The sequence below is a fragment of the Mustela nivalis genome (assembly GCF_964662115.1).
Source record: "Mustela nivalis genome assembly, chromosome: 16".
Classification (NCBI taxonomy): Eukaryota; Metazoa; Chordata; class Mammalia; order Carnivora; family Mustelidae; genus Mustela; species Mustela nivalis.
Window position 1 is genome coordinate 10,958,704 of NC_139035.1, and position 13,697 is coordinate 10,972,400.

The window sequence follows — 13,697 nt, forward strand, 5'->3', positions numbered from 1 at the left end:
GAGATTTATGCATATTGTTGTGTTTTACAATGGACCCAAACATGTGCCTTGGGGGGAACACAGGAACCTGGCCTCAGGGGCAGGACTGCAGATGACAAGACATGATTCCCACAGTGGCTTCTCTGCCCCTTGTGCAAAGCCAGCTTCTGCTCCTTTTTAAAAATTATGATTATAGGGGTGCCTGGGTGGCTCGGTTGTTAAGCGTCTGGCTTCAGCTCAGGTCATGATCCCAGGGTCTAGGATCGAGCCCCACATTGGGCTCCCTGCTCAGCAGGAAGCCTGCTTCTCTCTCTCTCTCACACCCCCTTGCTGTGTTCCCTTTCTCACTGTCTCTCTCACTGTCAAATAAATAAATAAAATCTTAAAAAAATAAAAATTATGATTATAAAAGTAATGCGTACTTGTTTGGAAAGCTCAAAAGTTTTAACAATATAGAAAGGTAAAATTTTTAATGTGCAAGTCCCTTTCTGCTCGCCTAATTCATACAGATCCACTTCCTAGTAATAACTACTAACACTGCTAATAACAGTTTCCACTCACTGAGCAGTTCCCCAAGCCTTTCACAGCGATTGTTTTAGGAAGACCTGTCATGTATTCTGCCCAAGGTTTCATCGGAATGAACACATCCTTTTCATCTTAAATAGAAGATTTATGCTCTCATGTTGTTAGTGAACTTGCTCCTTTCACTTACAATGTATCTTGGATAATTTCTGTGTCACAACACGTATGCCTCCCTCATTATTCTCCACTTGCATAGATGGTATTGAATGGATATGATACCAACTTTATTAAACAAGTCCTCTGGAGGCACCTGGGTGGTTCAATTGGTTAAGTATCTGAGCTCCCAGTTTATTCCAATGGACTTTTTGTATATGAAATCCTTTCCGGGCTCCTCTTTTCTTCTATAAATAAGGACTCCCCTCCTTTGTTCTGGGGATTTGCATCTGATTTTGCCATAGCTCATTTCTCCGGAATTGCAATTCTCTGCTATTTCTGGTTAAACCCGATTTTGCTGGTGAAATAGGGGGCAGGGCTCTTTTTAAAGTTAACACAAGTGGCTAAGCAAATCCTATATCCAAAGGGAATGGAGGTAAGTAAGCTCCTCTCCGGGAGGAGGTAGTAACTACACAATTATTTGCAATTCTTTTGGACCCGGAGATGGCTCTTCTCCCCCCCATGCATTTACTAATGCATTTAAATGTGTTAAAATGCTTCTGGATATATGAATCGCACAGCTCAAGAAACTTACTTCTGCATTTGGAGGATCTGCCTAACCTCCCTGCTCAAAGGCAGGCTAGCTCTGGGAGTTGTTTCCTCCAGGGAGCCGCAGGGCAGTGACAACCATGAAGGGGGTCCCCAGGTCCCTGGGCGGAGGGCGGAGGGGCACCACCCGTGGTGGGGTCAGGGGCTTGCGGTCCAGGGCGCTGCGGCCTTGGGCCCCAGAACCCATTCGCCCTCCACCTGCTTGCTCCGGCTTCGCGAACACTCCTCGGCCTTGGAGAACAGTTCTCCCGCTGCGCGGTCCCTGCAGACAGCAGGAATTGGGGCCAACGCCTTCCCTGTGCGAGGCTCTCGCGGGCACACCAGGCCCGGGAGTGGGCGTGGGCGTGGGTGGGGGCGTGGACGTGGGCGTGTCCCTTGCGCCGCGGCGCGTGCGGGGCGTCGGGAGCGCGGCGCGCTGGCTGCGGCGGCGACGGCGGCCGCGGCAGAGGCCGTTGCTGCGCCCGGTACTGGGATCGCTGCCTGAGGCGCAGGCGCGGAGGACTCCACCCTTCCCGGGCTTCGGCTCGCTGTGGGCTCGTCATGGCGACCGAGGCGAGGCCCTTCCACCTGGTGGTGCTGGGCGCGTCTGGCTTCACCGGCCAGTTCGTGGTCCAGGAGGTGGCCCGGGAGCAGGTGATCCCGGGGCTGAGTCCCCGCCTGCCCTGGGCCGTGGCGGGCCGCTCGCGGGAGAAGCTGCAGCGAGTGGTGGAGAGGGCTGCGCTGAAGCTGGGTAAACGCGGGGTGGGCGGCTTCCCGCTCCGGGCAGGGGTTCGGGTCGCCCGCAGCGAGCGTTTGTCCTTCCGGGGGCTGGGGGGTGGGGGAGGCTCCCCAGGGCTCCCCGGCCGGCCGGACGTCCGGAGCGGTGCCCGGGGTGCGGGGGGGCCGTGGCTTTGGGCCGCTCCCCACGTGAAGCCCAGCAGTCAATGCGTGTCTCCTGGGTTGAAACCCCCCGTTGGCGTGGCGGGTCCCGCAGGCCAAGCCGCCGAGGACTTCGGTTCTTCCCTGGCCGGCCCGGTGTCCCTCTAGAGCGGGGCGGAGGGGGAGCTGGTGGGGCTGGAGGGGTCGTGATGGTGAGGTCGGACGGGAGGGGACGGCATCGGTTTCCGGTGACTGTTCGTCCTCTCCCCTCGCCTTGGGTTTTGGCGGTGGGCGAGGCAGCTTTCCAGGTTTCGGGGACGTCGTGGACTTCGCTTTTCAGTTTCTTTTTTGCCTGTGAGAATTCGCCAGCGGGCTTACTCTGTCGCGTTGGCTTATTCTTTTAGCATTCGTTCCACAGGGTTTTGCTGCCTGGTCTCATCCCTGCTGGGTCCTGCCCTAAGGCCGGGGGTACGGATGGGACAGCGAGACAGCGCCCACATTTAGGTCTCAGGAGCCTTTAACTGTGGCTCCTTACCACCCGAGTGGACCTCATGCACCCATATGCGCCTGCATTCTTCTCTTTCATCTTCATCGCACTTCTGATTCCACCCTGGGCCCCGGAGTGCAGAATCCTTTTTGCTGTCACCACCAATGGGCACTCTTGACCAAAGAGCTTTTTGGTGTTTTTTGTTGGTTTGTTTTACTTTTTCAGAAGAAACAATTTCACTGTTGAAATATGGTCTTCCGTTTCCTTTTCCTTCCCACCAAGACTGGACAGGTGCAGCCTAGCTAAGTGGCCAAGGTTGTGATGCCCAGGTTCAGTGGTTGTGGGGAACACCTTGATCCATCAAAACCTGCATTCCGCTAATTACAGTAATTTACTCATTATAAGCCTATAATGAGTGTTCTTACCTAGATAGACTGTGCTCTCTACCTCAGAGTCCTTTTTTTTCTCGTGTCCATGTTAACTTCTTTTTACCGCCCCCCTCCCCAGTATTTTGTCATATGTAATTGGTTGGTAGTTGATGAGAAACTTTTATAATGGAATTCTTGCAACAGAGAAGAAATCAGGACAGTCATCTACTCGGTATCTAAATGATGGTGAAATTGTCATTTACACACGGTTATTCTTTGCATGTTGCTTAAGTTAGATTTTTTTAAAGCTTAATGATTTTTTCTTTAGCAACCTGTGTAGTGTTAACTCCATATTCCTCATAACTTTCTCTCTCTCTCTCTCTCTTTTTTTTTTTAATTATCTGGTTTTAAAAACTTTTACCTCTTGTTAGTATATTTAGTAAATCTGCCACCCCTGATTTCTATAAAAAGACGATCTGGAAGATCTAATGCTGTATTAGGATTTGTTTCAAACAATTTATTTCTTATTTCAGGAAGACCGACACTCCCATCCGAAGTTGGAATAATAATTTGTGATATCACGAATCCAGCCTCACTAGATGAAATGGCTAAACAGGCAGCAGTTGTCCTCAATTGTGTGGGGCCAGTAAGTCATCCACCCGGTTTTGTGTCAGAACAAGCAATGTATTCATTTCCAGCAGAGTCTGGTATTTGATATTCCAGAGGAACATAAGGACAGAGGACAGAAGAGTTGGTTCAGGACTTCAAGCCTGTGTGGGGGAGTTTTCATTCCTTATGAGGAGCCAGTGGATGTGACCCAGGTTTCCTGAGAGAGTCAGACTCTCGGTGGTACTACTTCAGGGCTCCTGGTTCCTTCATTGGTTACAGCTCTGGTTGCCAGCTTTTTTTTTTTTTTTTTTTTTTCTTACTGCATGCTTCTTAAGTTAAAAAATATTTGAGCATGTGCCCCTAATATATTTTTTTATTTCCTGATAAATGATATTCCTCTATTATCTATTCAGTACAAATATTCATTGAATGTTTATTACATGGATACTGCTCTAGTGTGGGTACCTGGACATAAAGGTGAGCAAAATTGAGAATCCCTCATGGACCTTACAGTCCAGTGGTTGAGACAGAAAACTAAGGTTATAATTGTAGGTAGTGATTAGTGCTTTGAAGAAAAATCAAGCAGGATAAGGAGACAGAGATATTGGCACATGAGTCTCTGTGAGGTGGATGGTCAGCAGGACCTGACATTAGTGTCGAGCCCCGAGTGAGGTGAGCAGGGGAGCGGTGGCAGTAGTGGAGAAGGTGCTTCAGGGAAGGGCAGCTACAGACGTCCTAGATGACGTGGGTTTGCAGGACAGGAACGCCAGAGAGGGCAGAGGTGGGAGATCACGTCCGAGAGGAACCCCAGGAGTTAGGTCCGAGGGTGTGGCAGGCCAGGTCAGGGTTTGAAGTGAGCAGAGTCTTTGAATGGTTGAAAGCCAGAGCACGAGCTCATGTATGGTTTTGTAGTTCCTTGTCTTCTGAGAGAAAAAAGGGGTCCTAGGGGACCCACAGGGAAATAGCCCAGGCAGGCCGAGTACAGGATGAGAGTGGTGGGGGTCAGAGGATGCTTCGAGATTAGAACCATCCGCTGTTGTTGTTCTGGACATGGAGGACACACTTCTGGCCTGTGTCCCAAGGTGAATGTTGGTAACAGTTACTGGTCTGTGGAAGCCATCACAGTTGCCAGAATGTTTGAACACTAAGCATCTAGGAGATTGATAATCATTTTTTTAAACAATTTTTTAAAGGAATTTATTTATTTATTTATTCGAGACAGATGCAGAGAGAGAGAGAGCACGAGCAGGGGGAGAGGCAGAGGAAGAGGGAGGAGCAGACTCCCTGCTGAGCCAGGAGCCCAACGTGGGGCTGATCTCAGGGACGCTAGGATCATGGCCCGAGCCAAAGGCGATTGTTTAACCATCTGAACCACCCAGGTGCCCCTGATAATCACGCTTTAAATGAAAGCAGAAAGGTTTTTTAATTATCCAGTGAAAATGTATTCAAATTGTTTGTTTAGATTAATCTCATTCCTAATTAGTTTTGATTCTGTGCTCTCTTGCTACGACCATTCTCTTTTGTACATCCTCAGCCAACCTCCTTGCCCTTCCTACCCCAGTACTCTGGAAAAACCCAAAGATGGTGTGTGTGTGTGTGTGTGTGTGTTCTATTTATTATTTATTTTAAAAATTAGTTTCCGAGGTAGAATGTTGCATATAACACCCACTGCTCCTTACACCCAGTTACCCCTTCCCCCCACCCGCCTCCCCTCCAGCAACCTGTTTGTTCCCTAGAACTCACTGTCTCATGGTTTGCCTCCCTTTCAATTTTCATTTTATTTTTCCTTCCCTTCCCCTGTGTTCATCTGTTTTGTTTCTTAAATTCCACATGTGAGTGAAATCATAAGGTATTTTTCTTTCTCTGACTTTTGCTTGACATAACACACTCTACCTCCATCCAGGTCATTGCAAATGGCAAGATTTCATTTCTTTTGCTGGCTGCATAGTATTCCATTATATATATATATACCGCATCTTCTTTATCCCTCCATCTGTCGGTGGACATCTAAGCTCTTTCTACAGTTTGGCTCTTGTGGACATTGCTGCTATGAACATTGGGGTGCAGGTGCCCCTTTGAATCACCAAAACTTTTTCCAGTTATTCCAGTCCCGTCTACCTTACCTGAACTTGCATCCTCTGTCAGCCAGTAACCCCGCAGCTCTGTGTGTCTGGAGAAAGTGTGTCCCCCTGCTGACGGTCCGTCTTTAAGTATGTGGTGACAAACCTCCTGTGGGGCCTGAGCAGCTCCAGCCACCCTAACCCCACCTGCCTGGATTGTTCTCTCTCCTGCTCTTTGAAGCAACGGCTTGTGTCCTCTTTGTCTTCATGTTTTTCGTCTCCTGTCCCTCTTCCCTCGGTGATCTGATTATTTTATTTCCTTTTTTTTTTTGCTATGACAGTCGAAGCTGTTGAAAGAGAATTTCTTCACCTGCGTACCTGCATAACCCTGACTCTGCCTTCCCTGTTTGGGGGATTTGAAGACCCCATGTTGACATTTTTATCACATCTGCCCTTCTTGTGGACTGTTTCTGTGCCCCCTTTGCAGCTGAATTCCTTGAACACGTTCTTTCTCCTTCTATGTCCACTTTTCGCTCCCACTTCATCCTAAGCCACTCTTGCCCGACCTCTGCAAACCTCCCTGCTCCAGGGAGCCCGGTCTGCGAAGCCTCACCAGCTGCCCACACTCACCTGGAGCCTTTTCTCCCTTCGGTCACGTCCTCCTGTGTTTGGCTGCTGCGGTCTGTTTCTTCCCTGGTTTTCCACCAGCTCCGTCCCCCTCCCTTCTGTCGGATAGTCTCATCTTCCTGTAAGTACCAGAGGCTCAGCTCTCGAGCCTTACAGACTTCTCTGTTTGCACTCTCTGAGCCAGACTCTTTAAAAATAATATATTATAAGTATTGTAATAACACACACACAACCAAAATGACCATTTTAGCCATTTCTCAGTGTACAAACCAGTGGCATTTGGTCCATTGGCAGTGCTGTGTAACCTGCACCATCTTATCTCCAGAACTTGTCATCATCCCAGACAGAAACCCAGAAGGTTGGTTGGTTTTCATTTGTGTGGTGTGTTTTGTTTTGTTTTGTTTTGAAGAGAGGTCTTTGGTGCTTCCTACTTGTCCATTTTGGGCCAGCATTTTTGAACAGCGTAGTGTAGTAAGTTGAGACTCCAGCATTAAAAAAAAATGATCAGGTAGCTTAGAATAGAATATAGAGTGAATTACATGTAATATGGGTAAGTGCTGGTTTATGAAACTTGTGTTTCAGTTCGGTATATTTGTACATATTGACTGCCACATGAAGTGGATTTCTCAGCGTGGGTTGTGGTCGAAAGGTTTCGGATGCCATCTGTATGCTGATGGCCCACGTTAGCTTCCATGAGGACTGCTCTGGAAACCAGATGGGGAGGTCCGGCTGCCTTCTTGGTGTTTCCACTTGGATGATTCATGGGCATCTGAGTCCCTAGGTTTTTGCCCTAAATCTGCTCCTTCCTGGGCTCTCCTGGGATTGGCATTTTCATTTTGCGAGTTTGGGGTCATTACCAGTTTCTTCGCAGGTTTTTGTTTGTTTGTTTTTACCTCTTTGTTTATTTTGTGAACAGGATATCTGTAAAACTACTTAGGCATGTGTAAACAGGCATTCAGTTGAAATATACCGAAAATGAATGAATGAGGGCATCACTGTGGGCCCCTGTGCATGAGGGACACTCCCAGGCTGCCCTCAGAGCCCCTTGTATAGTTTCCATTCAACACGGGACCACATCAAGTGGCCCAGGGAACATGTATTAACTGTTAATGAGGCTTCATTTTTTCCTTTGTGTTTCCTTTAAAAAAAAAAAAAAGCGTGAATAAGCATACTGATTTTATTTCCATAACTGAGGGAATGGGTCTGTGGGCCCCTTGAGGCAAGCCTGCCTACGTGGCTGTCACGTTAGGACATGGAATGCTGAGAACAGGGTTGCAGTTTTGACCTATAAGCTGATTCGCTTCGCTGGGGAGAAATTTCTCCTCTGAGATCAAGGATTGTTACCATTTGTTTATTTCATAAAAGCACAAGGTTAGAAAGTGGAGAAAAACAACAACAAAAAATTAATATAGGGACGTTCGTGTTGAAGTCTCAACCTCAGATTGCCCGGAGAAGAGAGAAAGGTGGGCCAGTTGAGACAGAATACGATGTGGGGATTGGCGGGGAGAGATTGTGGCGGAGAGGGAAGCGCATTCTGTTTCCAGAAGGAGCTGTTATTATTTCAGAAAGCTCATTAATGCTTTACTGCCACTTGCCAGTACTTGTAGGTAAATCCAGTAGCCAACAGGCTGTGGCTCACTCTCTGAGCCCTGGGAAGTTAAGCCAAGGCCAGAAGGCTGAGACTAGAGGGGCCAGGAGCTAGCCTGGCAGCCACGAACAGGGGAAGGGGCTCCAGGGAATGGAGGGCAAGGAAGTAGCACAATTCGGAGATGACCGGCAGTGGAGAGCTGTTGGAATATGTGGATGAAGGGGTTGTGGTGTGACCTGATGCTTTTCGCGACATGCTAAGAAGGTTGGACTTTCTCCTATAGTAGATATAGGCACTGTGGAGCTAGCAAAGGATTTTAAGAGATGTATATGTATCTGTGCACGCGTGCGTGTGTTTGTGTGTGTACGCAACGAAACAAAGATAACATCAGATTCTTATTTTAGAATAATGATCTGGTGTTCTTTGGCCATGGGACTACCTTGGCTGCGGGGAAGCTGGTTACTGTGTACAGTAACTTGCGTCAGAGGTGGTAAGTGTATGAACTCAGATTTGGATGTGTAGAGGGGAGGGAACTGATTTGAGATTTTCAGGGAACTAATTCGTAAAACTTGGTGACTTCCAGGGCAGGTGGAGTAAAAACCAGGTTCTAGGTTTCTCACTTGGGAGTTTTGTGGAGAGCCAGGCCAATCATGGCAACAAATGAACTTTCTCCTCTTCCCGTTGGTCTGTATTTTGACTAATAGGACCAGTAACCTACCCCCCTCCCCCGCCGCCACTGGCCTCCTTGTCTGTCTGATCAGCAAGCCCAGTCACTTCTGTCTCTTTAACAGTCTTACCCTTGGTGTATCCGTCCCCTTCCTTCCTTCCGCCTTTTGTCATTTCTTAGCAGCCATGGTGTTGTTTTCTAGCGGGTCAGGCAGAGTGAGGTGTGTTTTCTGTACACCTTACACCACTGTCCTACTTAGGATTCTTCAGGAGAGCCTAGTAGTCCTGACCTGGCTCCAGTGTTCCTTCCAGGCCCGTCTCTCATCACGTCCCTATCAACTACTCTGAGCTTCAGCTACCCTTACCTTTTCTCACACCTTCACATATACTTTTCTCTTTATCTGGATTTTTCTTTTTGCTGGCAAATCCTTGTTCTTCAGAATTTAACTCGAATGAATCACTTGGTCTGTAAAACTTCCTGTTTGGTTTTCAATTAGAGGTGAGCACATATTCCTCTAATTCCATTGTGCCTTCATTCACCCTGTGAGAAGTGGTGTGGTGCAGTTACGTGATTTTTCGGCTCCTTTATGAATATTTGATTCTTAATAACTAAGACTCTACTTGCAAAACTCAATGGCATTTCATTCATTAAAGCTTGCTAAGGAAGGCGCGCCTGGGTGGCTCCGTTAGTTCTGTGTCCAACTCTGGATTTAGGCTTAGGTCATGATCTCAGGGTTGTGGGATCAGGTCCCAGGCTGGACTCTGATTGAGATTGTCTCTCTCCCTCTGACCCTGCCTTGTTATGTGCACACATTCTCTCTCTCTCTCTCTCTCTCTCTCTCAAATCACTGTCAGTCAGTCAATCTTCAGGCTTGCTAAGTGAGAGTAAACGGTTGGTTTTCTTTATTCCCTCCAGTATCGATTTTACGGAGAACCTGTAGTAAAAGCATGTATCGAAAATGGGACGAGCTGTATTGACATCTGTGGAGAGCCTCAGGTATGTAAAATGAAGAAAGAAGGAGCTGTCTGTGAGAGGGGGGACTATTTAGTGCCACCCCATAGACCTGTTTTAGAAGTCGGGGACCCCCTCCCTCGTGCTGAGACGTGCGGTTCCACTGATGGCTTGAAGGAGAGTGCGATGGTCAGGTCTTCCATTCTCTTGAATTTTTTTCCTGCCTTACCACCTCATTTTTTGCAGGGAATGCAAAAAATTGTGTGTAGGATGTGCTGCTTTCTGTAGCTTCCGCGTGCTGTGAGAGGGCTTAATTAAAATGGTGCGCCGTGTGTAAATTCTTAGAATCTCACTTTTGTAACGTTTTCATAATGAATTCCCTTCTTGTAATCAGACACCTTTACAGCGTTACAGAAAAGGAAGTGTAAAATCCTCCAAATATAAACATTGTAGACACTCACACTCGAGTGCTCACCGCACGCCTGACACTCTGCTAATCCAGCATTTTGTGTCATCTGAATGTTCCGCGTTCCTGTAAAGTCGGTGTCGTCTGGCCTGTTTTGTGGATGAGTAAACTGAAGCTGCGGGGGGTTAAGTCGTGCTGCTGAGTCCTCCCTCCCCTCGGTAGAAGCAGGACTCAGCTGGGGTTCGCCTGCGTGCAGGAAGTAGGTCCGCAAGCACCAGGCCACCCCGGCTTCTCGAGAACTGTCACCTCATCTGTCCCTGCGGTCTCTGCCACTGTCCTCACCAATGTGCCGATCTAGTAACGTACTGGAAAAGACTAGGAAAGTGTGAATTACCAAAATCGAGTCAAGAAGAGGTAGGAAACCTGAGTGAGACAGAAACCAATTCCTGTCTTATTTAAAAAAAAAAAAAAATCCCACAGCAAAGAAAATGAGGAAACCTTCCTAAAGTGTCCTATAAACTGCAGTAAAAGTGATCTCAAAGCCTTAATAAGATCCAGACTGAATGAAGGACTCTTACAAGGCAGTAATACAAATCAAATCACCTAATTAAAAATGGGCAAAGGGATGAGTAGAGACACGGTTCTGTGGAAGAATCCCAAATTGCTTGTGTAACTACTCCACCCTCGAGGCGGGGAGCGTGACTCACCACCCCTTCCTCAGGGGGCGCCACACAGAGTCAGTCCCTCCCCTAGAGAACAGTACAGAGAGGAGGGAGCAAGAGAAGAACTTGGTGGTGGTGAAACCTGACAATCGCTACCTCAGCCGAGTGTTCAAGGCCACCGTCCACACTGGTAAGTCCCAGTGACGGTACAGACCCTTGATGGAATGTCACAAAATGCACCTTACCTCTGCGGTCTCCCCCCTGCCCCCCAAAAGCAGTAAGCCCACACTGGTCACGAGAAGAATTCCAACGGGGGCATGCTACAAAATACCTGATCCAGAGTCCTCAAAACGGTCAGGGTCCTGAGAGCCCGAGGAGACTGTCACAGCCAATAGGAGCCTCGGGACACACAGCAGATAAATGTGATGTGGGATCCTGGAGGAGAGAAAGGACATTAGGTGAAAACTAGGGAAATCTGGGTAAAGTATGGTCTTTAGTGATAATGTTATCAGTGTTGGTTTGTTAATTGTAGCAAATGTTAACAGAAAACTCTAACAATAGGAGAAACTGGGTCGGGGTACATGGGAACTCTCCACTCCGTAGATTTTCTGTGACTCTAGAACTGTTCTAAAAGTAATTTGTAAAAACAGGCAGAGGATTTGAACAGACATTATTCTCTCTCCCATCTCTTCTTCTCCTCCACATTGTTCACCCCAACCATGTGTGTGCCGACCCATGTCTGTAATGATGCCCCTCTGTGTGATACGATTTAGAGATGTGTTCTTGCTGTCTTTGTGGGGTTTTTGCATATTAATTTAGTTTTTCATAATACTACTTTTGCATTTAGAACTCATTCTGAAAAAGTTAATAGTGTCATTAAGTCAGATCAGCCCTTACCCCCCACTAGTTGCCACGTGATAGATGTGCAGTAAATATTTGCTGAAAAAGTGAAAAACATTTCCACAGTTAATATTTCACTACAAAGCCACATTGGTTAGCATTTTCACAATGTAATTGCTTTGTCTTTTAAGGTCTGTCATTTAATGCTGATGTACATGTTTCTGTATAGCTCTGATTCAGATTTTTGTCCTGAATTTTTTAGTTTTTGGAATTAATGTACTGGAAGTATCATGAGAAAGCTGCAGAAAAAGGATCTTATATCATTGGAAGCAGTGGCTTTGACTCCATTCCAGCAGATCTGGGGGTAATATATACCAGAAATAAGATGAACGGTAATTATCAATCACTAAGCAGTAATTGAACTTAATAATAGAAAATTTTCATGTTTATAACTGTGATGAACTAAAATCTAGTTGGGAAGAGAGATATAACTATAAATGGGTAATGTTCAAACGCATGATTTGTTTGGGGCATCTGAGTGGCTCAGTCGTTTAGGCATCCAGCTCTTGACTTTGGCCAGGTGGTGATCTTGGGGTTGTGGAATCAAGCCCTGTGTCAGGCTCTGCGCTGGATGTGGCGCCTGCTTGGGATTCTCGCTCCTCCGACCCCCTCTCACCTTCTCTTAAAAAAAAAAAAAAAAAAGAAAGAAAGAAAATAATAAAAAACATTTAAGGGGCACCTGGGTGGCTCAGTTGGCTGGGCGTCTGCCTTCGGCTCGGGTCATGGTGCTGGGGACCTGGGATTGGAGCCCGCATCGGGCTCCCTGATCAGTGGGGAGCCTGCTTCTCCCTCTCGCGTTCCCCCTGCATGTAAGCGCTCTCTCTCCCTCTGTCTCTCTGTCAAATAAATAAAATCTTTAAAAAAATTAAAAATAAAAAAACCCCCCACTTGCTTAGTTTTGACATGATTTTTTAAGATGCAGTTAGTACCGTGTGTATTCCAAAGTGAGGAATTGTCCGTTGTCTCAACTTAGTTATGGTTAAAGCTGCAAAATTTCTGGAAAAATTTTCTGACAGCCGTTATAATCCAAACTTGGTTGGTTTAGGAATTAACACATTTAAAAATATAATTGATGTAACTACTATAATTAAAAGTTTAATTTGTTAAAAAAGTTTTATTTAAGAGCAAGAGAGCAAGAGAGAATGAGAGAGAGCATGAGCTGGGGAGAAGCAAATGGAGAGGAAGAGGCAGGCTCCTGCTGAGCCGGGAGCCCGATGCGGGGCTCCATCCCAGGACCCTGGGATCACAGCGATCATGACCTGAGCCAAAGGCAGATGCTTAACTGACTGAGCCACCGAGGCACCTTATTATGCTCTTCTTGAGAGCTTTTTACTAAAAACCCTTTATCTTTAAAAAAATGGAAAAATATCAATATCGTGGTAAAACAATGGACATTAGTAATGCCTTGCATATTTTAAAAGGGTCCATTTAGAAAATGACATGAAACAGGTAACTCCAGTGTCATATAAACTATCCTAAGAGCTTAAAAAGATGGAAAGTGTTCTAGTTTATAGTAAAAAGTTAGCATAACTCAAACCAAAGTCCCAGATAGATAGCACCCAAAGAAGAAAGAAGGCTACAGATCAGTCTTGCTTTGTGAAATTAGTAGTCAAAAAAATGCCAAATTTTTAATAAATCTTCAATGGCATTTTAAAAGAATAATATATCAAAACCAAGGCTTATTAGGAAGTTATGTCATCATCACATCAGAATATTGAAGGTGAAAAACTAGAGGGCCATCTCAGTAAATGATTTGACAATTCATGCCATTTACTGATTGCAGGTTTGTAGGAATAGAATATTAACATAATTAATGTCAGAGGGCAATAGCCAATATCATACTCAGTGATGAAATGCTAGAACCATTCCAAATAAAAAGAAGACGAGCATCTCATTTTTTTAAAAGTTATTTATTTATTTTAGAGAGAGCGTGAGTGAGTGTTGGGTGGTGGGAGGGATAGAGGGAGAGAAAGTCCCAAGCAGACTCCCATGCTCCGTGTGGAGCCTGACATGGCACTCGATCCCAGGCTTGATCCGACCTAAACTGAAACCGAGATGGGTCACTTAACTGACTGAGCCTCCTGGGTGCCCCCCAACTGAACATCTTTAAAACACTTAATCTTAAAATCATGGATCTGGTAGGTCCCCATTTATCACCTTAAGTCTCTAAAGTTAAGTCAGTTAAGTCAGAATCATCTCGGGGAATTACGCTTCATGATCTAGGTGTTTATCGACGGTCACCAGGCAACAC

At 46.3% G+C, this 13,697-nt stretch overlaps 1 protein-coding gene across 1 annotated transcript in view; it reads left to right on the forward strand.

The window, feature by feature from the left end:
- The first annotated feature begins 1,647 nt into the window (after positions 1–1,647).
- SCCPDH (saccharopine dehydrogenase (putative)) overlaps positions 1,648–13,697 on the forward strand; it is a 32,311-nt gene continuing 20,261 nt past the window's right edge. Inside the window, exons 1-4 of the mRNA XM_082703938.1 lie at positions 1,648–1,993; positions 3,510–3,622; positions 9,443–9,523; positions 11,649–11,778. Of these exons, the coding sequence (XP_082560064.1) occupies positions 1,804–1,993; positions 3,510–3,622; positions 9,443–9,523; positions 11,649–11,778 (514 nt within the window). The 5' untranslated portion in view covers positions 1,648–1,803. The remainder of the gene's footprint in view (positions 1,994–3,509; positions 3,623–9,442; positions 9,524–11,648; positions 11,779–13,697) is intronic.